The 22,946-nt window shown below is 46.7% G+C and overlaps 1 protein-coding gene across 1 annotated transcript; it reads left to right on the top strand.

Moving 5' to 3' along the window:
• Positions 1-13,124: 13,124 nt before the first annotated feature.
• On the top strand, positions 13,125-22,134 carry NRN1 (neuritin 1). Its single transcript, XM_069492947.1, has 3 exons — positions 13,125-13,356; positions 17,554-17,698; positions 20,924-22,134. The coding sequence occupies exons 1-3, from the start codon at positions 13,302-13,304 to the stop codon at positions 21,150-21,152; spliced, it is 429 nt and encodes a 142-aa protein (XP_069349048.1). The 5' UTR covers positions 13,125-13,301; the 3' UTR covers positions 21,153-22,134.
• Positions 22,135-22,946: the final 812 nt, after the last annotated feature.

Genomic DNA, 22,946 nt, shown 5'->3' on the forward strand with positions numbered 1-22,946 from the left:
AGAAGACTAACTATTTTTAAAAATCCACATATCATGATCAAATAGCTGAAAACCAAAAATGAAGGCCAGGCACGGTGGCACAGGCCTGTAATCCTAGCACTCTGGGAGGCCGAGGCGAGCGGATTGTTTGTGCTCAGCAGTTCGATATCAGCCTGAGCAGGAGCGAGACCCCGTCTCTACTAAAAAAATAGAAAGAAATTAGCTGGACAACTAAAAACATGTAGAAAAAATTAGCCAGGCATGGTGGTGCATGTCTGTAGTCCCAGCTACTTGGGAGGCTGAGGCAGAAGAATTGCTTGAGCCCAGGAGTTTGAGGTTCCTGTGAGCTAAGCTGATGCCACAGCATTGTAGCCTGGGCAACAGAGCAAGACTCTGTCTAAAAAAATAATAATAATAATAATAAAATTAAATTAAGAAAAATTGTAAAAGCAGCTAGAGAATAAAGACTAATTGGCTTCAAAAGAATAACAATTAGGAATGGCAACTGACTTCTCAACAGAAACCATAGAAGCCACCAGACAATGAGATTTTTTTTTAATTTTTACAGTGCTGAAAGAAATTGACAACCTAGAATTATTTAATATGAAGAATACTTGAGGAAAATGTCCTTCAAGGATAAAAGTGAAATAAAGTCACTTTTGTACAAACAAAAACTGAAAAAAACTGTCATTCAGAAATCTGCACTAAACAAAAATGGTCCCAGATGGAAGATCTGAGATGCAGGAAGTAATGAAGAACAATGAAAGTGGTAAATATGTGGAGAATACGTAGATAAATATGAAAAAAATGTTAAATGTGTAAAACAATAATAGCAATATCCTGTTAGGTTTAAAATGTAAAAAGAATTAATATGCACAAAAATGATAGTATGCAAGTTGGAACAGATAGCAAATGGAGTTAAAGATTTGAAAATTCTTGCATTGTCCAACAAAAGCATAATTTATATTAGACTTTGATAAATTTAAAATGCATGCTGTAATTTATAGGATATCTAAAACTATAGTAAAAGAGTACATAACTTCCAAGATAATAGAGGGAGAAAATGGAACAGTAAAACATAATCAATCCAAAAGAAGGTAATAGAGGAGATAAAAAGAAACATAGAACAGATGAGACATACAGAAAGTACATAACAAGATGGTAGATTTAAGCCCAAACATATTGGTAGTTTTATTAAATTTAAATGCACTAAATGCTACAATTCAAAGACAAAAATTGTCTGACTGGATTTTTTTTTTTAAAGGATGTGTTGCTTACAAGAAGCATCTAAAATAAAAAATATAGGTAGTTTGTAAATAAAAGGATGGACAAAGATATGCCACGCAAAGACTCTCCAAAAAAAAAAAAAAAAAAAAAAAGACTGCAATTGCATAGCTATGTTGATAGGATAAAAAAGTAGGCTTTAAGGCAAAAAGCATTCATAAAGTTAGAAATATAATGATAATAGAAGTTTTGATTTGTTAGGAAGTTATTAAAATTCTAAATTTGTAGATATCTAACAGTTGACAAAACTAAAGGAAAAAATAGACAAATCCAAAATCATCATGTTTTCAATAAATCTCTCAGTAATTTATAAAATGAACATACAAAAAGTGAGTATAAATATAAAATATTTGAGCTACACAATCAGAAAATTTGACCAATAGATAAAATGCTGAAAACAAAAATTATATTATGTTTTTAAAGCACATACAGAAAATTTCCAAAAATTGGTTGAAACCATGCAACATATGTTCTCTAACTATATTGCAGTTCACCTGTAAATCAATAGCAAAAAGATAACAGAATATTCCAGTCCTAAACAAGCAAGGTTGTTGGACCCCAACCCCAAAGTCAACCCTTAAGAAACTACAGGGGAAACAGAGAAAACTACGAGAATCCTTGAGGTGACAGGGGTTGTTTTAATGTGCAGAGATTGGGTGGTGGCTAGGAGAAAAGAAATCCTCACAAGGCTGGGAAGGGTGAAATTAAAAAAGAGCAATTGGCATTCTGCTAACACACATACCTCTCCCCTCACCTGCTGTGACTTAGACTTCTGGACAGGTGTCCACTGGACTAAAATAAGGGCAGCACAGAAGGCTGTGCCAGTGAGGAATTGAGAAAAACATGTAGGGAATAACCAGCCTAGGATATTAATTTTCCCATCCCTCTACCTCCATCCCCCAAGACTGGCAAATCAAAAATCTAAAACCAATCTCCCTAATAATCCAGACTATAGAAATTCTAAAATAAGACAAAAAAACTATCTTACTGGAAGGAAGAAAATAGAGATCAATTTCCCAGAATTAAAAAACTAGAAAAGAAGGACTTCAGTTTGAAAAGGCCATAGGGTGCCAAGGAGAAACAATAAGAAAAACCCCTAACAACACACATTTTAGTGAAATTTTTAGAAAGAAAAAGAAAAAATTCCAAAAGTTTATACGGATTACAACAGATTATCTATAAAGAAACATGAGGTAGATTAACATCAGACTTTTCTGACAGCAACGTTGCATACAAGAAGACAATGGAGTCACATTTTCAAAGTGTAGAAGGAAAAGCTAAGCTGTCATTTCAATACAACAAAAATATCCTGATACATACAAGGTGTCATAAGATTCTCCCACTAAAATACATACTAAAAACAGTCTTGAATGAATAATTTAAACAGAGGAAAGATCACTGTGATATAATAAGAAATATATCTTTAGTCTCTGTTCCTGGTACACAGCTTCTAAAACTCTTAGACTCTCCAGAGTGGTAAGAATATCTTTTGTATGTTAATGAGATGACTAGTGGCTGGGGGCTCCTAGACAGCTTCAAGATGGGGGCTGGTCACCAGAAAGAGCAAGGTATGATTAAAGGGTTGAAACATTCAGCCCCATCCCCCAACCTCTGGTGACAGGGACAGAAGGTTGAGTTGATCCCCAATGGCCAATGACATAGTCAATCATGCCTATGTAATTATGCTTCTATAAAAATCCAAAAGGACAGCGTTTGGGGAGGTTCTGGATTGCTGAACACATGGAGGACACCAAAGACGCCGTGGAAGCTTCTCACCTCTTCCCACATTCCTTGCCCCATGCATCTCTTCCATCTGGCTGTTCAACTATATCCTTTGTAATATCCTTTGTAGTAAATGACTAAACATAAGTAAAGTGTTTCTCTGAGTTCTGTAAGCCACTCTAGCAAATTAATTCACCCCTAGAAGGGGCCTTGTAGGAACCCACTATTTATATCCAGATGGTCAGAAGTACAGGTGATGGCTTACTACTTGTGACTGGTACCTGATGTGGGGGCAGGCTTATGGGACTGAGCCCTTAACATGTTGGGTCTGAATCTATCTCCAAGAAGATAGTGTCTAAATTGAACTGAATCACAGGATATTCAGCTAGTGTACACTGGAGAATTGCTTGGTCGGGCGGGGTGGGGGAACCCACACCTCTGGTCACAGCTGTGTTGTGTTGAGTGACTGTGGAAGAAAGTAGGAAAAACAATTTTGTTTTTCTTATCTCTAAAAATCATTCAAAAAATACTCAAGACATAAGTAAATTAAAGGTGATTAAATACCTCACTTTAGTGTGCTGTTATCTTAAAATAGACTAACAAAAATAGTAGCTAAGATCAAAGTAAAAGAGAATAATATATCCGCTATAATCAAAATTAAAATCCTAAACATTAAAAGGTTATGTACTATCTAAATGTAAAACAATGAAACTTTTAAAATGCACATAGGAGAAATTCTTTGTGACCTAGGGTTAGGTGAAAAGTTCTTGGACATATTACTGAAAACATGATCCATAAAACAAGGAAATAGATAAATTATATTTCATAAAAAATAAAATTTTTGTTTTATAAAAGAGCCTGTTCAGAGGATAAAAAACTAGCCACCAACTGGAATAAAATATTTGCAGATCACATATTTAACAAAGGATTCGTATCCAGAATATACAAAGAATGCTCTAGACTCAAAAGTACAAAAACAATCTAATTAGAAATTGGAAAAATTACTTAAACAGATACTTCACCAAAAAAGATATAGGGATAGCAAAAAAAAGCACATGAAAATATGTTCAACATCACTAGACATTAGGAAAATGCAAATTAAAACCTGATAAGGTATCACTACACACTGATTAGAACAGCTAAAATAAAAAATACCGATAGTACTAAATACTAGTGAGAATGCAAAGAAACTGCATCTCTCATACATTGCTGGTATGGCCACCGTGGAAATCAGCGTGGCCACTTCTTAAGAAATTAAACGTGGACTTGCCATACAACCCAGCTACTACACTCCTGGGCATTTGTCCTAGAGAAATGAAAACTTATGCTCACATGAAAATCTGTACACAGATGTTCATAACAGCTTTATTTGCAATAGTCAAAAACTGGAAATTGCCCAAATATCCTTTCACAAGTGAATAGTTAAACAAAATTTTGGTACATCCATACAATGAAATATCACTCAGCAATAAAAACAATAAACTATTGATACACACAAAATCTTGGATGGCTCTTAAGGGCATTATGCTGAGTATGAAAAGCCAATCTTAAAAGTTATACACCGTATGGTTCCATTTATGTAACAGTCTCGAAATGAGAAAATTATAGAAATGGAAAACAAGTGATTGCCAAAGGTTAGGGGAGGGGAGAGAGGGTGTGACTACAGAAAGGCAGACCAAGGTAGCTCCTTTGTGATGACAGAATTGTTCTGTGTCTGGATAGCGGTGGTGGTTATTCAGATCTATATATGATGATATATATCTGTGGTAGGTGATAAAATGTCCTAGAATTATACATACATACACATATAAAAATGCACACACAAAAAAACTAATGAAATCTGAGTAAGATCTGTAGTCTAGTTAATTGTATCATGTCAATTAATTTCGTGGTTTTGATAGTGTGCTATGATTTTGTAAGAAGTCACCATCAGAAGAAGCTGGATGAGGGTACATGGGACCTCTGTGTATTACTTTTGCAACTTTTTGTGAGTCTAAAATTATTTTTTCAAAAAAAAGCATTTTTAAAGTCTATATGCAGTAGTCCCCCTCTATCCTTGGTTTCCATTTGTGCAGTTTCAGTTACCCATGGTCAACCACAGTCCAAAAATGTTAAATGGAAAATTCCAGAAATAAACAATTCATAAGATTTAAATTGGGCATTGTTTTGGGTAGTATGATGAAATCTCAGACCTTCCCACTCTGACCTGTTCAGGACATGAATCCTCCCTCTTTTCCCCATATCCACCCTGTAGACATTACCTGCCCACTAGTCACTCAGTAGCCATCTGGGTTATCAGATATTTTGAGAGAGAGAGAGAGAGAGAGAGAGAGAAGGAGAGAAAGACCACATTCGTATAATTTTTGTTACAGTATATTGTTATAATTGTTCTATTTTTTATTATTGTCATTAATCTCCTATTGTGCCTGATTTATAAATTAACCTCTATCATGGGTATGTATGTATAGGAAAAATATAGTATATATAGGGTTCAGCACTATCTGTGGTTTCAGGCATCCACTGGGGGTCTTGGAACGTATCTCCCATGGGTAAGGGGGAACTACTGTAATACTAATATGATAGTGTCAGCAGTAGGAAGAAACCAAGGGAGGGGAGAATGTACTAAACATCTTGCTTTATTTGGGACAATATGTTTGTACCAATTCAAAATGTTTTTTAAGCCACAAAAAATATAGCTTGAAAGTGGGATATACTGGAATATAAATAAGATAGTAGAAACAAGTCTAAATACATCAATAATTGCAATTAATGTAAATGAATTAAACACACAATTAAAGGATAAATATTGCCAAATTGAGGTTATAAAAATCTATCTATATGCTACTTACTAGAAATACACCTAAAGCCTAAAGACAGGCCAAGGTTAAAAGTAAAAACATAAATAAATAAGATATATTAGGCATATAAACGTTAAAGAAAACCAAAAACAAAAATCCTGGCCTAATTATATTATTTCACATAAAATAGACTTTAGTGAAAGCATTATCAGATATGGAGAGGATTATTACCTAATGACAAAAAAAACATTCATTTCACCAAAAAGAAATAATAATTCTAAACAAGTTCTACTTCATAAAATACTCTAAAATGGCCATGAATAACCAGAACACTCCTGAAAAGGGGGTCAGGAAAGAAATGTTTCCCCTCTGCAATCCCAGAATTTATTGTGAAGGAATAACAATAGAGCCATGCGGTACTGACCCAGGGCTAAGCATACGACCAGTGGGAGGACAGCAGCAGACCCTGCATGTGTGGAGCTCAGGCACGTGCAACTCACCGAAGGGAGGAGAGCTAGCCAACAAGTACAGCCGGGAGAACAATGGCTTAGGATCTGGAAAAAGCTGCAGTTGGAGCCCTTCCTCAAGCCACATATAAAATTGACTCAGCCCATCTTCCTTTCCCTGTTCTTCCCCTCTTCTTTTCCTTCCCAGCATGGAGGAATTGCCCAGTGGCTGAGGGCATGGGGTACAGCGACCACGTGGAGAAGCAGGCCTGCAGCCCAGAAAGTGAGGATGGGGAGCTGTGGGGATGGGGGCAATCGGCAATCGGGGATCTGGGCATGCACTGCAGGGCCTTGAGGCTGAGAGTGCAGGCCAGGGAAGGGCTGTGAGAGCCACAGGGACAGAACCCGGGGCTAGGTGGGGAGGTGGAGGGAAGAAGACAGCCTGCGTGCTTAAAGATTGGTCACACTGACCATTAAGTACATTGTCTGAGCAAATAAGCAATATACGGAGTCAAGATTCTCAAGCTATTAATATTTACATATAGGGAATGAGGGAAGGCTAGAAAGAACTCTGAGTTATGGGATTGATATTGGAAGTATCAATATAATCTCATAATTTTATAATGTCTTTATAAGACTGTACAGATATGGAAGTAGCGGAGTGTGTGTGTGCATATGTACACGTGTATATTTACCATCTCTAGAGGGCCTAGAAGCAAAGACACACTAGTAGCAACAGGTACTACTGGGGCCTACATCTTGGTTTGGAAACTTAAAGGAACTAGTGCTGTGGGAGAAGTGACTGATTCCAGGGCTGGGACCAGACAAGATGAGCCTAGAGTATCTTTTTGTGTCAGAAAGTAAGAATTCTCAATGAAAGATCAGGATTCACTGAAAGGACACAGAAATTAATATAAGCAAAATAATAAGAATGAACCACAGCACATTAAATAAAATGGGAATCTATGAATTCAGAATGACATAAACAAGTAAGGAAATAAATGAACAGGAAAGGCTTTTCCTTACAGTTGAATGCCAAATAATAAATTTAGAAGCAATGAGGAAAATAGAAAATCATCTGGCAACCACTGTCCATGCAGTCGATTTACACAGGGGTGGGCAATGGGTGCTAAGGCTGTAGGGGGGGTTGGTGGGGACTAGGATATCAGTGTAATCTCAGAAAACTTCCCCACAAAGAACTAATTAGGAAATTGGGAATTTAAGGAAGAGAAACCTGGCAGACACCAAGCCAAGGTAACATCACCAGTGATGGTCAATGAGGTGACATTATTCATCCTAATAATTCTTGTTCACATCGAGAAGAACACAGCTTTGTTTCTGAGCCAATCCCACCCTAATTGCATGTTCTGAGCATGTTCATGAGGAAAAATCAGATGGACCACAGTGAGATCATCCTAGAATGTAAGGCCTACAGTGTTTCAAACCATCCAGGACATGAAAGACTGGGAGACACTGCAATTTTTTAATGTTAAGCAAGTTTTAACTGCATGCCTGCAATTAACCATATATGCTTTCTCTTCTGTGAAGTTTATTTTAGGGGGTGTATGTATGCTTTAAAAAATTGGTTTTGGGGAGTTCTTAAGTTCTTGATATTGATTTTTGTTACACCTTGTAATTTGCTCTTTCATTTTTTTAGGGTGTTACTTTGCAAACAAAAGTTTTCATTTATTATAAGCAAATTTATCAATTGTTTTAGTTCACACTTTTTATGCTTATTTAAAGTTTTACTATATTCACCTACATGCTTCACTTAGTACTTTAAAGCTTTGTTTTGCATATTTAAGTCCTTAACACATCTGAAGTTAATTTTTTACAAATTATTTTGAAATGATTTCAAAGTTAAAGAAAAAAATGCCAGAACAAAACAAAGAACTTGCATACCCCTTCATCCAGATGTTCCCCAGTTATTAACATTTTACTGTTTCTTTCATTGCTGTCTATTTGTCCCCATTACATTATCACTGTTTCTTTCCTGAATATTATTATTAGAGACAAGATCTCTCTCTGTTGCCCAGACTGGAGTGCAATGGTATAATCACAGCTCACTGCAACCTCCAACTCCCGGGCTCAAGTGCCTCTCCTGGCTCAACCTCCCTGGTAGCTGGGACTACAGGTGAGCACCTGGCTAATTTTTAAAATTTTTGCAGAGATGGGGGACTCACCATGTTGCCCAGGCTGGTCTCAAACACCTGGGCTCAAGCAATCCTCCCACCATGGCCTCCCAAAGTGCTGGGATTACAGGTATGAGCCACCGCAGCAGGCTCCTTTCCTGAATCTTTGAGAGCAAGCTATAGATATGGTGTCTCATCACTCCTAAACCCTCTAGCATTTATTTCCCCCAAATAAGGACACTCTCCTCTACAATCACATACAGCTTTCCAATCAGGAAATCAACATTAGTGTAAAACTAATGCCTAATTCACAGACTCCATTCAAACTTTTTCAATGTAATCTGTCTCTACTGCAATCAAAAAGACCACACAAAACTCTTGGAATACTGAAAAGGAACAGGTCAGAGAAACATGATAGAGTGTTTCCAGAACAACCTCGGGGGACTATACTGTCTGGCTGCCTGGAGTCATCCCTGCCAGGGAGGAGTGCAGACTGGCTGCTAGGGGAGGATGTGAGCAACGTGATGCCTGGCAGTGGACAGGGCAACTCTGGTGGGCAGCTTGCAGACACGGCAACAGTGGGGGATGCCCAGCCAGCATGGACATCACCTCAACTGTCCCAACAATTTCTCTGTCCGTTCTTGTCTAGGATCTTCTCCAGGAATACAGGTTGCATTTAGTTGTCATGTCTCTTCCAATTGTTTCAGTGTGAGTGAGGACCCCATAGACGTTCACTTTGTAATAAATCAATGAGCTTAGAGTTCTTGTTTTGTGCATTGTTCTGCACGTACATTTCATAATAAAAATGTTTAAATAAAATGTTTATTTTTAAGAAGAAAACTAATCACACTCACACATTTCAAACAAGCATTTGCTCCCAGAATTCAAATTTCTGCATTAAAATCAAGTTTCTTCAGTCAGCCATATATTAAAGCCTAGAAGTTTCAACCAATTTTGGTAAGAGTTTCATGACCAAAGAGCGAAAAAATCGCCTAACCAAGTAGCAGATGCAAGAGTAGACCCAGGACTCCCCAAGTGGGTTTTTGTTGGGACTCCTACCAACGTATATATCTCCACAAAAATCTCATTTCCCTCCTAATTTATATGATTGTTTAAATATGATACAGTTGTTATCATTTCAATGAAAAGAGCTATATATATTTAAGTTCACATTTTGATTAAAGGTTTTAGTTGAAGGTGTAAGAATGGCAGACTGAATTTATGAGAGAGATATATTGCTAAACTAATCCATTCTAACAGAGCAGTGGGTTTTTTCTGACCTAGAAGACAGAGATGGAATTTCCTAGTGGCCTTGGCAACTGCACTTGCAAATAATTTCAAGGGATGTTTGTTGAGATAACAGCTTCTGGAAAGTCCACCTGTGATGGATTGATAGAGGGTGCTGGGCAGTCAGTTGGTATAGTGCTCAGCCAGACTGGGGCTGCGGCAACATGAACTGAGAAAGGAAGTTGGTGCCAACCAAGCTTAAAATTAGACAGGGTCTCTTTCTGGCAGTTTTAGAGATAAGGAGTTTTGCATATTTATTGCCTTAACCATGCAGACCTACTTTTCAGGTTTCCTTTGGCTCAATTCAACATGCAGACCCAAACAGCACCAATGGCTTTTTTCTCTCTCCTGAACTGTATTTGTTTCTTTAAACAGAATTACTTATCAAAAAGAAATACGCTCTTTGCAAGAATTTGGCATATCACAAGCATTCTTGTATAGACCTTAGTCTTTGGGCCACATATTTCCACTCCCAGTCCCATCCACAGTATTCTAGAAAATCCCTGGTTCATAAAATTTCAAAAGTGAAAACAGCCTTGGAAATTACAGTCCTGCCTCCTTTATTTTCCAGAGAAGTGAATGGCTCGGCCTACTGCCTGAGTTTCTCCACCCTTGTTCCCTGCTCTTCCTACTGTATCTTTCACCTCAAATATGATGTGAGATGGGCTTTTCACATTAATAAAAGAAAAGAGGAAACGTTCTTCAATGCCACCTTCAGCCAAGGATGTTGTCTTCAGAATTTCCAAATAGTCAGCATGCATTGGCCACCAAGGATTGCATTACCCTTTAATTAAGGACCTATAAAGAACCAACCCTGCATGGAGCCTCGACTGCAGAACGACCTGTAATTTAAAACATAAGAAATTTAAAAATTAAAAAAGAAAAAAAACACCATTAGCATCTGCTCTCAACCATTCACTCGGAAAATAAGTTATGTACAGTACTAACTCTGCTCGCCTCTCACTTCTTCACTTTAAAAAGACCCACGCCAGCGACAAAGGGTAGGGACACAGCGGGAGGAAAGTGGCGAGGGAAAGGCCAGCAGAGGTTCAAAGGGCGGCGCGGCGCAGCACCCTCCCTAGGGCACCAGGGAGAGCCCGGCGGGGGGCGCCGGTACGCGGCTGTGCGCACGCGCGGGGCCGCGGCTGGCTGCTCTCCCGCGCTCCACTCCACTCCGCTTTATTTAGCCCTTCGGCGCCGCCTCTTCCCACGTCCCCAACGCCCAAGTTCAGGGCGACAGAGGACGGGGTGGGGAGGATCTCAGGGCTCCTCAGACAACGACGTTTTGGAAGATAACCGCGTGCGTGAGCAGGAGGAAAGCAGGGACGTTGAGGGCAAAAAACCTTAAGCCGCCCCCAGCCCGCGTTCTGCAAGGGTCCGAGCAAGGCTCAGCGCCCGAGCTCGCGGCCACAGAGGAACCAGCCGGCGCGCGCGGAACCCCAGGGGCGGGGCGAGCCGTGGGCGGGGCCCCTTGGGCCCACCCCCGCCCTGCCATTGGAGGGCGTAGGGGGCGGGCCCGAGGAACGCCCCCCTCTCGCCACCAGCCCCCGCCCCGCCCCTGCCCGCCCACGTTTTCGGCTCTTCCCGGAGCCTCCCAGCGCAGGGAAAGGAAACACCCGGGGCCGCCACCGTGCCCCTGGAAGCGGGAGCGGCGAGCCCCCTGCCGCCCCGCCCTCCCGCCGGTGACGTCACCAGGGGCGGTTTGATGTGGCTCCACCCCCAGGCCCCAGCCGCAGCCTCCGAGTGTGCGGCTCCCGCGGGAAGCGGGGCGGTCGTGGGGGGGCTGCTCAGAGCTAACGCTTCTGGTCACCCTTGGTTGCAGCCAGGACCCCGCGGCTCCCCCTCGGCCTCTCACCGTCCACCCACCGTCGCACCCGTCACTTTGCCCCTTTCTCTCCCTTTCCCGTCCCAGTATTTCCAAATGTCCGAGTGTGGGGACGCGAGATGGGTGCACGAGGGCAAGCTGCCTGGAGAAGAAAATTCTATGCCAATCTCCTTAATCCGTTTGCATTTCTACTGCTTGTTTGATATTTTGACATTATCTTGTGTAGTTTTGCAAGATTTGGGAGGAGGTCGTTTTCATTTTTTTTCCTCCTCACAGGCTTAAGGAATAAAGTTGGCCCATCCCTTCTTCAGCATTTGATTCAAGAGGTTAGGACTTTTTTGATGTGTGGTTCTTTTCTTTTTGGTGCAGAAGGAAAGAAAACCAGAGTTTACCGGTGTGTAGAAAGGAAATAATAGCCCTGTTAATTTTCATTTTTGACTTAAGCTATCGTCGAGAGCGCCTTGCACAGAACGCAGAGCACAGCTGCGGGAGCGTCTCGTTGCAGGGTAGTCTGCGTACGCAGGGCCTGTGCGGGAACATCAAAAGACAGTGCAGGTGTGTGTGGGTCTGGGTGTGCGTGTGCGTACGTGATGTACGTGTGTGCGTGTAGTGTACGTGCGTATGCAGCCCAACAAATAATCCCAAGAGGCACATCAAGATTAGAAAGAAGCCTTCACACTAGCGCTTGCCTTGGAAATTTCCTAAAGCTCTGAGTTAGTAAATCAGTAGTGCCCGAAAATCGTCTTAGCAGAGGCTGCTTTCCCAGTGCCCTCCTGGCCCCTAAAACAGGTGTCGCGGTGTCTCACGAAGCTGCCCTTCGCCCTCACGGGCCTCGGAGGTGGTGAAATTCACAGAGGGCACGCCGTGTATATTTCAGAAGTCCCACGCGTGCAGACCAAACCCCCGGGGTCCGGGCGCGTGTGCGCGCTCGCGAGCAGTGTGTGCAGAACTGCCAGAGTGCGCTTGGCACGGTTCTCGGGCGCGCGCGTGTGTTTGTGTGTGTGTGCTCGTGTGTGCTCGTGCGAGGGGCCGGGCTGTGTGCTCACGCGCTCCAGGCTGCTCCCAGAGCTCAGAGGCTGGGTTGGAGAAAAGGAGAATAGACAAGTGCAGGGAGAAGGCGGCCAGGAGGGGATTTTGAATTAGCAGAGCGGGCTTAGCTGTTTTTCCCTCTCCCGCATCCGCTCCTTTAAACCCCACTGCACCGCAGGGAGAGGGCTGGATTCGCTGTCGTGCTGATGGAGGAGGGGGAGCAGGTTGAAACAATTGAGTGGGCGCGCCAGGACTCCCCGGCTCCTGGCGGGGAGGGGAAGGGTAGCCCCAGCTCTGCGCAGGGAGGGGGCGGGGTTGGGGGCCCCTGGGAACAAGGAAGGGGGGTGACCGCGGGATGGGGAAGTGGTCACCCCCAGGAAGCGAGATTTCGTTCAGATCGCACATTAATTGGAGATATCTGATTAATTCCAGTTTCTGATGACTATAAATGGCGATTCTCTACCAAGGTGTCTATATTAAAAAAAAAAATCATTCCGTGTCATCCCCCACGTCAGGCCTGCTCGTGGGCGTGAGGCTGTACTTCCTCCGCCCCCTCCTAATGGAGTGAACCATTCCCAGCTCTTCCCCTCTCTCTCTCTCTCTCTCTCTCAGCCTCTCTCTCTCTCTTTCTGTCTCTTCCTCGCTCCCTCTCTTGCTCTCCTCCCTCTGCCTTCCCGGTGCATAAAGTCTCCGTCGCTCCCGGAACTTGTTGGCAATGCCTATTTTTCAGCTTTCCCCCGCGTTCTCTAAACTAACTATTTAAAGGTCTGCGGTCGCAAATGGTTTGACTAAACGTAGGATGGGACTTAAGTTGAACGGCAGATATATTTCACTGATCCTCGCGGTGCAAATAGGTAAGTGGCCGCCCAGCCCGGCTCTCGGCGGGAGGCGGAGGCAGCCAGCCCCGGCCCAAGGCGCAGAGGGGTACCCGCGGGCCCGCGGCTGCCCTGGGGTGCAGTGAAGCCCGCAAACCCCAGAGGGTAGGGGCATCGGCTCCCGGGGACTTGCGCGTCCCGGTTTGGTTTTCCTGAAGAAGGAGACTCCAAACGTTCACCGGGAAATGTGTGCGGCCGGCCGTTTTCCGGATAGGGCTTATCCCCCTTTTGCCAAAGCACACATCCATTTTTGCTTCTCTTTTGGGGGTTAGACCAGGTTTGATGCGCTCTGGGGCAATGCATTGGCCCCTGCAATACTGCAAGATTTTATTTTGAAGGGTCGAGAGGTGAATGCAGGAACAAGATGGCTAGGCAACTAGGACTGGAAAGTTTATGTGCAGAAAGCAAAGATATTCCGGGGCTCAGACTGCTGCATTTAGAACTTTGTCATTCTCCCGCCCCCCTCCCCCCATACCCTAGCTGCAGCGTTTGCACCGGGCACCCGCAGACCCGGCTGGGGGGCAAATCCAAAACGGTAGGGAACCCCAGACCACATACTTTAATATGCTTACCACTGAGGAGGATGAATTCAGCCAAATATTCGTGGATATACTTTTCTAGACACATTTGCCTGTTACTTTACAAATCGGCGTCTGTATTTTATATGTAGGAAAGGGTTAAGAAGTGTTAGCAATATGTCATGTCGGGTGTTCGTTATTTTTTGTTATTGTTGCTGATTGTGGATGGATTTATTTAGTCCCCATTTTATGTTAAGGAATGTTGAGTTACACTGTCAGGGGGCTTTTTAAAGTTCACATTTTATCCATCCAGAATGAATTAAACATGTGGGAGGGGGCACTAGAAAACCTCCCTTCTCTGAAGCCCAGTAAGAACATTAATTAAGGTGGCCTAAAAGTGAAAGTGAAGCAGGTTATTAATAGAATGGACGAAAGGTGGGGAAAAAAAGTCAAAGGGGTTTTCTGGAGATGGGGGAATTGTTATCTCTTATCAGTTCAGGCTGTAGCATTCTTTGCAGACATCCTTGCAGTATTGTGGGGGGGGTGCTTTAGGGAATTGGTTTGGGGCAAGGAAGGAAATGCATAACATGTGTTATGAAAAATGTGGAGGAAACAGGGTTTGGAGTTCTCTAGACACTAAAATGGATTCTTTGTAGTGGGGTTTTATGCATTTGACATGATTTTGAGTATCTGATATTTTTTGCAGAACCATTATAGGGATTTTAGAGTGTGTGACTGCGGGATTCTGGCGTTTTCCTTTAATTCTAAGAAATAGCCGATGCTATGAATCTGGTTGTTTTGAATCTTTGACATTATACAAAGATCTGCAATAAATGAAAAACATTTCTAAGGGGCAGGAAATCCCTTAAATGTTGGACATAAGTGAATGTAGCATTTTGCAATTAGCCTATGAATGTTTAGGGAGCAGAAGACAGCAGTTGTTTTTGAGATGGGGGTTTTAATCTGAGCTGTTTGGGGCTCTGTTTTCCCAGTGCGAAATAACCTTACTTTGAGAGGGAAAAAAAAAAAAAAAAAAAAAGCTGTTGTGCATGAGGATTGCATTTTGAACACATTAACTTCGGCCTGAAAATGACCATTTGTTGGCTGTGGAATTGAAATTCAGAGTATTTTTTCCCGAATGTCTGCCCTTTCCTGCACCAGAGCCTTGGTCTTTATTAATTCATGGCTATTAGCTGTCCCAAATCATTGACATTTGGCAAGAAAAGTGGGGGTTGGGGAGAGGCGGGGAGGTGGAGAGGGTGGTGAACGCGAAAGAAGACATAGCGGGAGGAAGTTTGGAATGAATGAGAGGTCGAACAATTGAATGAACGGATGGAAACCGCACAAGAAAGAGACGCCAGAGAGGACAAGGAAGGAGCCAGGGTTGCCCTCCCGAGCCTCGCAGAAACCGGGTTTAGGAAGGACAGAGAAAGACGCTCGGGCTGCGACCTGCTGGGACGCGTGCGTCTGCAAAATCCGTCCCGCGCGCAGGCTTCCCGGCCTCCCAGAGAAGGCTAGAACCCAAGGAGTCACAGTTGCAAAAGACAGAAATTTTCACGACTTTTTATTTTACACACGCACACACTCACACATGCGCGGTGTGCAGGGTTTTCTCCAGCAGCGCCTGGAATGATAACGTGACAAGAGAGCTTCCCGCCCCCGGCGAGCCCCAGTTCCCCTTTTAAAAATTGTCAGTGCATCTAAGGGGCTTCTTTTTCGCCACTGAATTTTGGGGGTGGAGGTAAGGGGTGAGGAGAGACTGGACGGCTGGGTAGGGGAGGGTGGACTGGATTTTGTTTCGGTTTTTCGCTTCAAAACGGTTATTTCTGACATGCGTTATAGAGGAAGATGTGTAGGGTTTATTTCATTTTGAACGAGTTCGATTAGGACAAAAATTCGTTTATTTTTAAGATTCTATGTCAGTGTTCGATTTGCCATTATTGTAGTTGCAAGGGTGTTTAATTGTGTGTGTAAGGGGAACCGGGAGGTGTAGGAAGGGTTACGTGTCTGCCCCAGCGGAGGTCGAAGTTAACCTTGGTCCCTTCCCCAGCGCTTCCCGTTCCGGATTAGAAAGCGCAAGGCCCGCCTCGCTCTTCCTGCAGCAATTTGCAAACGGTACGCTCTCGGCGGCTGCTACGGGTTCGGTCACCTTCCCCATCGTCTGCATCTGGTCGGACGCTTGGGGACAGGCGGCTGCGTGGGGGGACGGGGGCAGTGAGGTGTCTGGTCCTCCTGGGACGCAGTCACACTCGAGCCGCGGCAGCCAGAACGCCACCGGGGAAGGGGCCGGCGCCAGGGCGGTGGGCGCTGCCTGCCGATTTCGATTCTGAGATTTACCCCTGCTTCCTCTTCCCGCCCAACAGCCCAGATCAGGGCCTCTCCCGCGCCCTCCTGGCGCCAGGTGCTTTTGACCTCTAGGTATTGAGCCTCCAGCCCGAATCACTGGCCCCAGGTGGAGAGAAATGGCCACGGCCCCGCCAGCGGCCTGAGGCCTGTCTCTCCCGTCCGGCGCCTCGGGGTTTGGCTGACCTGAGGCGACAGCGAGGACCTCGGTGCGGCCTGGGCTTCCTCCTTCCCCTCCTCCCGCCGCCCCAGCTTTTATCCCGGCCCGCTCTCCGGAAAGCCCCGAGCCAGAGGCCTTGAGTCCAGGGCCGCAGCGAGTTCAGCGCTCTGAAGCCAGACTGGGATCTGGGACCCGGAGAATGGTCTCTCCCGGCTCCTGTCCCAAGTGGTGGCAGGCTTTTCGGGGGCTGTGTGGGGAGCTGGGGGCGGGCAGAGGCAGAGGAGAGCAGGGAGCCCAAGGCCTCAGTGGAGGTGACCCAGGGTCACCCGTGCAGACACATCCGTGACCCCACCCGACCTCTGGCCCTAACCTCCCAGACCACTCATGTCCGGCGCTGCGTCTAGGCACGCCTAGGTTGCCCTCTTTCCCGTGGGGCGGGGCGCATCCGAGGGTCTCGCTCGGAACACAGGCTCCATGGTAGGCAATCGGTTTTATAATGAAGCAAGCCATTTCAGTGACTGCTCGTGACTTCCAGAGACTTTATTTATTCTCTCATTCATTCAGCAGTGTTTGCTGAGCGCCCACCCAGCAGGCGCCGCGCCTGAAGCTTATTAGGGCGAGGTGGAGTCGGTTCGGCTGCGTGACCCCATGCCTTGCTGCCTCCCCATCCCGTTCTCGCCCCCGCACCCTGCTGTTAAGACCCCTTTTGTCACCTCAAAAATGGAAGATTGCATTACGAGAGCCGTGACAGGACTTGCTGGGGAAGTGTTGGGAGACGAAGGAGGGAGTGAGGAGAAAGAGAAATAAGAGATGAGGGAGGTGAGAAGAGGGGGCGATGGAAACAGAAAAAGATATAGAGCGAGATGCGGGAGGGAGCTGGGGGAAAGGAATGGACTCACCTACCTCCCACCCACCCACACCTGCTCGCACTCGGACAATCTGCACTAGATAAGGCGTTGGGTGCCGGTGGGTCATTTTTGGACCAAGTCTTTCAATCATCTTAACACTGGGGCGCCCGAGGCTGGGCGCCGGGTGAGACTACCCGAGGGGCGATGGCGATGGTGATGGCGCAGAGTCCGGGCCGCGAGCGAGCGGGCCGTGGGGCGGCAGGGTGGAGTCGCAGGGCTGCTGACCAGTGTCCCCTCCTCCCCGCAGCATACCTCCTGCAGGCCGTGAGAGCAGCGGGCAAGTGTGATGCAGTCTTTAAGGGCTTTTCGGACTGTTTGCTCAAGCTGGGCGACAGCATGGCCAACTACCCGCAGGGCCTGGACGACAAGACAAACATCAAGACCGTGTGCACGTAAGTGTTCTCTCTGGCGGGCTGGGCTTCTGTTCTGGGGGCGCAGCTGAGGTCGGAGAGCGCTGCGCCTACCGGAGCTCAGCTTTCTGCGCCAGCGCGAGTCCGCACACTCTTGCCTTCTGGCTCCCACACCCAGGATGAGGCCTGGGGACAAGCCCTCTGTCCCGGAGGCCCAGGCCCCTGGGTTGGAATCGGCACTGTCCAAGGGGACCCCACCGCCTGGAGTGGGGTACAGTGGAGGATCCTCGGGCAAAGGGCCCAGCATCAGCATGCCACAGCCTCACAACGCGCTGAGAGCCAGGGCGAGGGGCAGGGAGCACTGCTACCAGTTCCTCCTGCTGCCACCAGTTCCTCGCGCTGCAAAATCTCTCTGCTTTGAGGCAGTCTCCATCATACTTTCCTCTCTCTCGAGTTAGAATGAGTGGCCTGCCAAGTACTCTCTGAAGAACAGTTGGTCTTGGTTTGAGGAGCCTTTTGGGGAATACTAGATTTGCCTAAAGAGAAAATCACTCCCCCATTCTGTCCATTTCCTGTGATAAAAGGCCCCTCCAATGCCCACCAAGAAAATGTGGGAACAGGCAAGGGGGAGGTGGTCTCCCTTTCTGTTTCTAGGAGAGAGATTGGAACAATATTTTATTGTGTGCTAATGACTTTGCCCCCAAAAGAGTGTGTCTGGGTCGTCTGGTGACAGTCTCTGCTGAGTTTGTAGCGGATCTTGAGGTTTGGGTTAGCCACCCTCCTTGGTTCCCCGCCCCTTGGCACATCTGCACAGTCTCCCCAGATCAGGCTGCTGCGGTCACAAACAGGGATGGAAAGGAGTTTATGGCCAGGCCCAGTGGTGTTTTCTCAGAGTTTGACTGAAAAACAATGTTCCCACTAACTACGAGCATATGCACAGCCCTACTGCGGTGGACCTGCAGCATTTTAACTGCTGCAGACCTTAGAAATGCCCCCACCCTCTGCAACACACATTCCTTTTATTATGGAAAAAAAAAAAAGAGAGAGAGAAAGAGAGAGCTGCATTTTCCTACATCCACAATGGCCAGTTGAATAAAGTCAAGGCATGTTGGGTTTCTTGTGTCCCTTGTTCTCAGAGGTTGGAGTGACCCTTTTCTGTACCATCCTTTCTATCCTGTGAAGTCCTTCCTCTCTCCCTAATGGGGAGGGTGGCAGAAGGAGGGGTGTTTGTCTTAATAACGAAATGGGGGTCAGTTTTGCGACTCTCTTTCCTTAATACCCCAGTGCCCACTAGTACCCAGAGCAGCTAAATGACTAGTACCTTCCTATACTAGAATGGACAAAAGGCCTTTAGTTCCAGAAGTCTGGTAATAGGTAAGAATGTATCTATGAGGCATGACAAAAGGTTACACCTAGAGCAACTTCCAAATCCTCCAGCATTTGCTGGAATTTTGTTATTCCAAACTATTTTAATTTTTTAGCAGAACTTTGGTTGTGGAAACCAAGTAAATGTGGAGGGCCACTGCCTGAGGTCACAGGCCACAGCTGGGTCCAGGCCCCACTCAGTCAATGGGGTTGGTGACTCAACACCCAGCTGAAGCCTACCTGCTCCCAGCCCCAGGTGGGTGTCTGCCCTTCTCTGCCAGATCCTTCTTCCAGGAGGAGGCTGTCCCCATCTGGGCATGATAAAAAAGGGAGTGATGTAGACATCCTTTGGGAAGTACAATTACACAGAAGTTCTTCAGGAGAGCAGTCTCCTGGGCCTCTCCGTGTCTCTAAATGTTGCTATTTATTACAAGTTGAGAAACTCGGAAGCCCTGTGCCCCAGGCCCCCCAGTCCTTATAAATTAGAGATCATTAGAAATCATCCTGAGTTCGAGGCAATCCAACAAGCATCTATAACTTCACCATTAGCCAGAAGATGGGGTGGGAGTGAAAGCAAGGAGAAATCAAACACCGCGCCTGCCCTCAACGTGCGTACAGCCCAGGCAAGCGTGCAGGAAGAGAGGGCAGAGGCGGGTGACCTGGCACTTGGGCCATGGGGAGGTGGGGGCCAGCCCGGAGTCACTGAGACTCACAGATCGACCCAGCTCCAAAAGGAGACAGCGCCCCAGGAATCGATCACGGGTTGGGATTATATTTAGTCTCAGGATCTATTTTGGGTACTCGGAAGAAAGGGGGACAATAAAAAAGGACAGGTTGGATGAAGGTTGTGGGGGCGGGGCTCGGAACTGAGCCTGGGTGGAGAAAGTGGCTGAGTTAGGCTCGGGGAATTAATGGGAAGGAGGGTTGGGGGGCCTTGAGGGCTGGCAGCGGTGGGCGCCGCGCCCTCCCTGGGTTCCGGCGGGGGCTCTACACCCAAAGGGCGGCGGACAGGAGGCCCCGTGGAACCCAAGCCCACGGAAAAGACTGGGATAGGCCAGCAGAGGAGGGACACAGCGCGCAGGCCTGGAGCACTGGGATTTGCAAGAGCAGAAGGCTCTGAAGCTGGCCCCAGGTGCCCCGGCACTAACACTCACCGACCCCGGGCAGGGGAGAGGCAGGCAGGAGTCTTCCCGACTGAGTCAGTGCCGGGGGCCTGGAGAGCGAGCGGGATGGGACCTGGGAAACCGCAGCAGGTGAAGAAATAAAGAGGAAGTGAGGAACGGAAGAGAGGAAAACGGAGGGAATGGCAAAGAAAAGAAAAGGAAAACGAGGAAAACGGGGAAACAAAGGAAGAGGTGGGGGTGGGTGCAGGGAGAGGATGAGGGCGAAGGCGAGAGAACCGCAGCGAGAAGGAGGGAGGCAGAAGGGGCGAGGGGGAGGAGAATGTGAGAAGCCCAGAGGGGAGGGCCGTGCTCGGAGCTAGTAACCCATCTTGCAAGCTAAGAGGCATTAATGGGCGGCAGCTTGCAAGGCTTAGCACTGTGTTCCCAGCTTTCCCCGGGGAGGGGTGGCAATCTGTTTGCGCAGGCAGAGGTGCCAGCGCGACGCTGCGGGTGCGACCCGGCTCCCGGCTGCGGGGTCCTCGCCCGGCACCCGCGAGGTGAAACCAGACAGGGGAGGGTGCGGCCCCTCCCCTGGGACAGCGGCTGCTGGGGGTTGGCCGAGGTCCCGCGAGTCCAGACCTCGAGCAGCCCAGGCGCCTGGGCGGCGAGGAGGAGGTAGGGAGGGGCGCCCCGGGAACTGTGCGAGGCCGCGAGTGGGGAGGCGCAGGGGCGCGGGCCTGGGGTCCTCCCCGCGCCCAGAGTGAACCTGCTTTTTGTGTTTTGTTCTGTTCCTCGCCAGATACTGGGAGGATTTCCACAGCTGCACGGTCACAGCCCTTACGGATTGCCAGGAAGGGGCGAAAGATATGTGGGATAAACTGAGAAAAGAATCCAAAAACCTCAACATCCAAGGCAGCTTATTCGAACTCTGCGGCAGCGGCAACGGGGCGGCGGGGTCCCTGCTCCCGGCGCTCCCCGTGCTCCTGGTGTCTCTCTCGGCAGCTTTAGCGACCTGGCTTTCCTTCTGAGCTGGGGACCAGGTCCCCCCCACCCCCGCGCCCACCCACACTCACTCCATGCTCCCGGAAATCGAGAGGAAGATCCATTCGTTCTTTGGGGACGTTGTGATTCTCTGTGATGCTGAAAACACTCATGTAGGATTGTGGGAAATCTTGATTCTCTTTTTTATTTCTTTTTCTTTTTTTTTTTTTTTTTTTTGCCAAATGTTACCAATCAGTGAGCGAGCGAGCACAGCCAAAATCGGACCTCAGCTTTAGTCCGTCTTCACACACAAATAAGAAAACAGCAAACCCACCCCATTTTTTAATTTAATTTAATTTATTTATTTTGGCAAAAGAATCTCAGGAACGGCCCTGGGCCACCTACTATATAATCATGTTAATACATGAAAAATGATGGGCTCCTCCTAATCGGAAAGCGAGGAGAGGAGAAGGCCAGGGGATGAATTCAAGAGAGATGCCCACGAGCGAAGCGGATGGTGAATAATTCACGCTCACGTCGTTCTTCCACAGTGTCTTGTTTTGATCATTTCCACTGCACATTTCTCCGCAAGACAAGCGCAAGGACAGATTGTTGGCTTTGTGTTTTAAGGACAGGAAAGAGAGGAAAGGGGTTGAGGGAATGAATCTCCGGTGTAAAAGCAAAGGCTTCCAGAAGAATGCTGCTGTGGTCACTGAGGGGTTAGCTTTACCTGCTGTTGTTGACACATCTTTCCACGTCCACTGCCTTTATTTTCCCTCCTCTCTCTTGTTTTAGCTGTTACACATCCAGTAATACCCGAATATCCAACGGTATAGATCACAAGGGGGGATGTTAAATGTTAACCTAAAATATAGTTAAAAAAAAGATTTTGACATAAAAGAGCCTTGATTTTAAAAAAAAAACACAGAGAGAGAGATGTAATTTAAAAAGTTTATTATAAATTAAATTCAGCAAAAAAGATTTGCTACAAAGTATAGAGAAGTATAAAATAAAAGTTATTGTTTGAAATAGGGGTGTCGTTTGTTTCCTACCCGAGTCCTGCTCTCTCGGCCGAATTCTCAGGGTCCCCGAGGGGACACATGATGCCTGGTGATAACTTTACCTGTTCACGAAGCTGCCGCGTAACCTGCCGCCTTCACACAGACCCTCCTCACTCAGGATACTGCCACTTCTCCGAAATTCTGCTTAGAGAGGAGAAAATGGAAGCTGCTTTTAAAAAAATGAATGAATTAAAAAGCAGAGATTCTTTCTAGGTGAGGTTTGGAGGAATTGGGCTAGCTCGCAGTTAAGAAAGCACAGCGGCCGGCCCGCCGCCCCCGCCCCAGGCGGGTCAGCCCTAACCACGATTCTCCTCTTCCTTTGCGGTGGCCAGAGGCAGCTGGTGAAGGAACCGCCATTAAGGGCTCCAGCACAGAGCCCGAGAGGCTGCGTTCCCTGGCAGGGATCAGGTGAATCCTTTCATAATTAATAAGTCAGCTCTGCTGAAATGGCGAGGAGACGAGGCCCTATTGATCTGGCAGTAGAGCTGCTTCCACCTCGCCTATTTATAGGCCCCGCATGGCCTTACAGAGAAGTAAATATTCCAGAGTAAACACGAGCCTAGGCGACCCGGGTCCGAGGGCTGCAGGCCTGGAATAGGCGGGGGAGGGAGAACTGCACGTGGGTCTCAGAGTTCAATAAAATCGAAATCCGATTTCTTGGAGAAGGTGGAGGTGGGAGGGAGCTGCGGGGCCCCGGGGGAATGGGTGGCGGAGGGAGGAGGATGGCGGGAGACCTAGGAGGCTGCGGCAAGTTCCCGCACGGAGAAGCCCGCCGCCCGC

The sequence above is a fragment of the Eulemur rufifrons genome, chromosome 18, assembly GCF_041146395.1.
Source record: "Eulemur rufifrons isolate Redbay chromosome 18, OSU_ERuf_1, whole genome shotgun sequence".
NCBI lineage: Eukaryota > Metazoa > Chordata > Mammalia > Primates > Lemuridae > Eulemur > Eulemur rufifrons.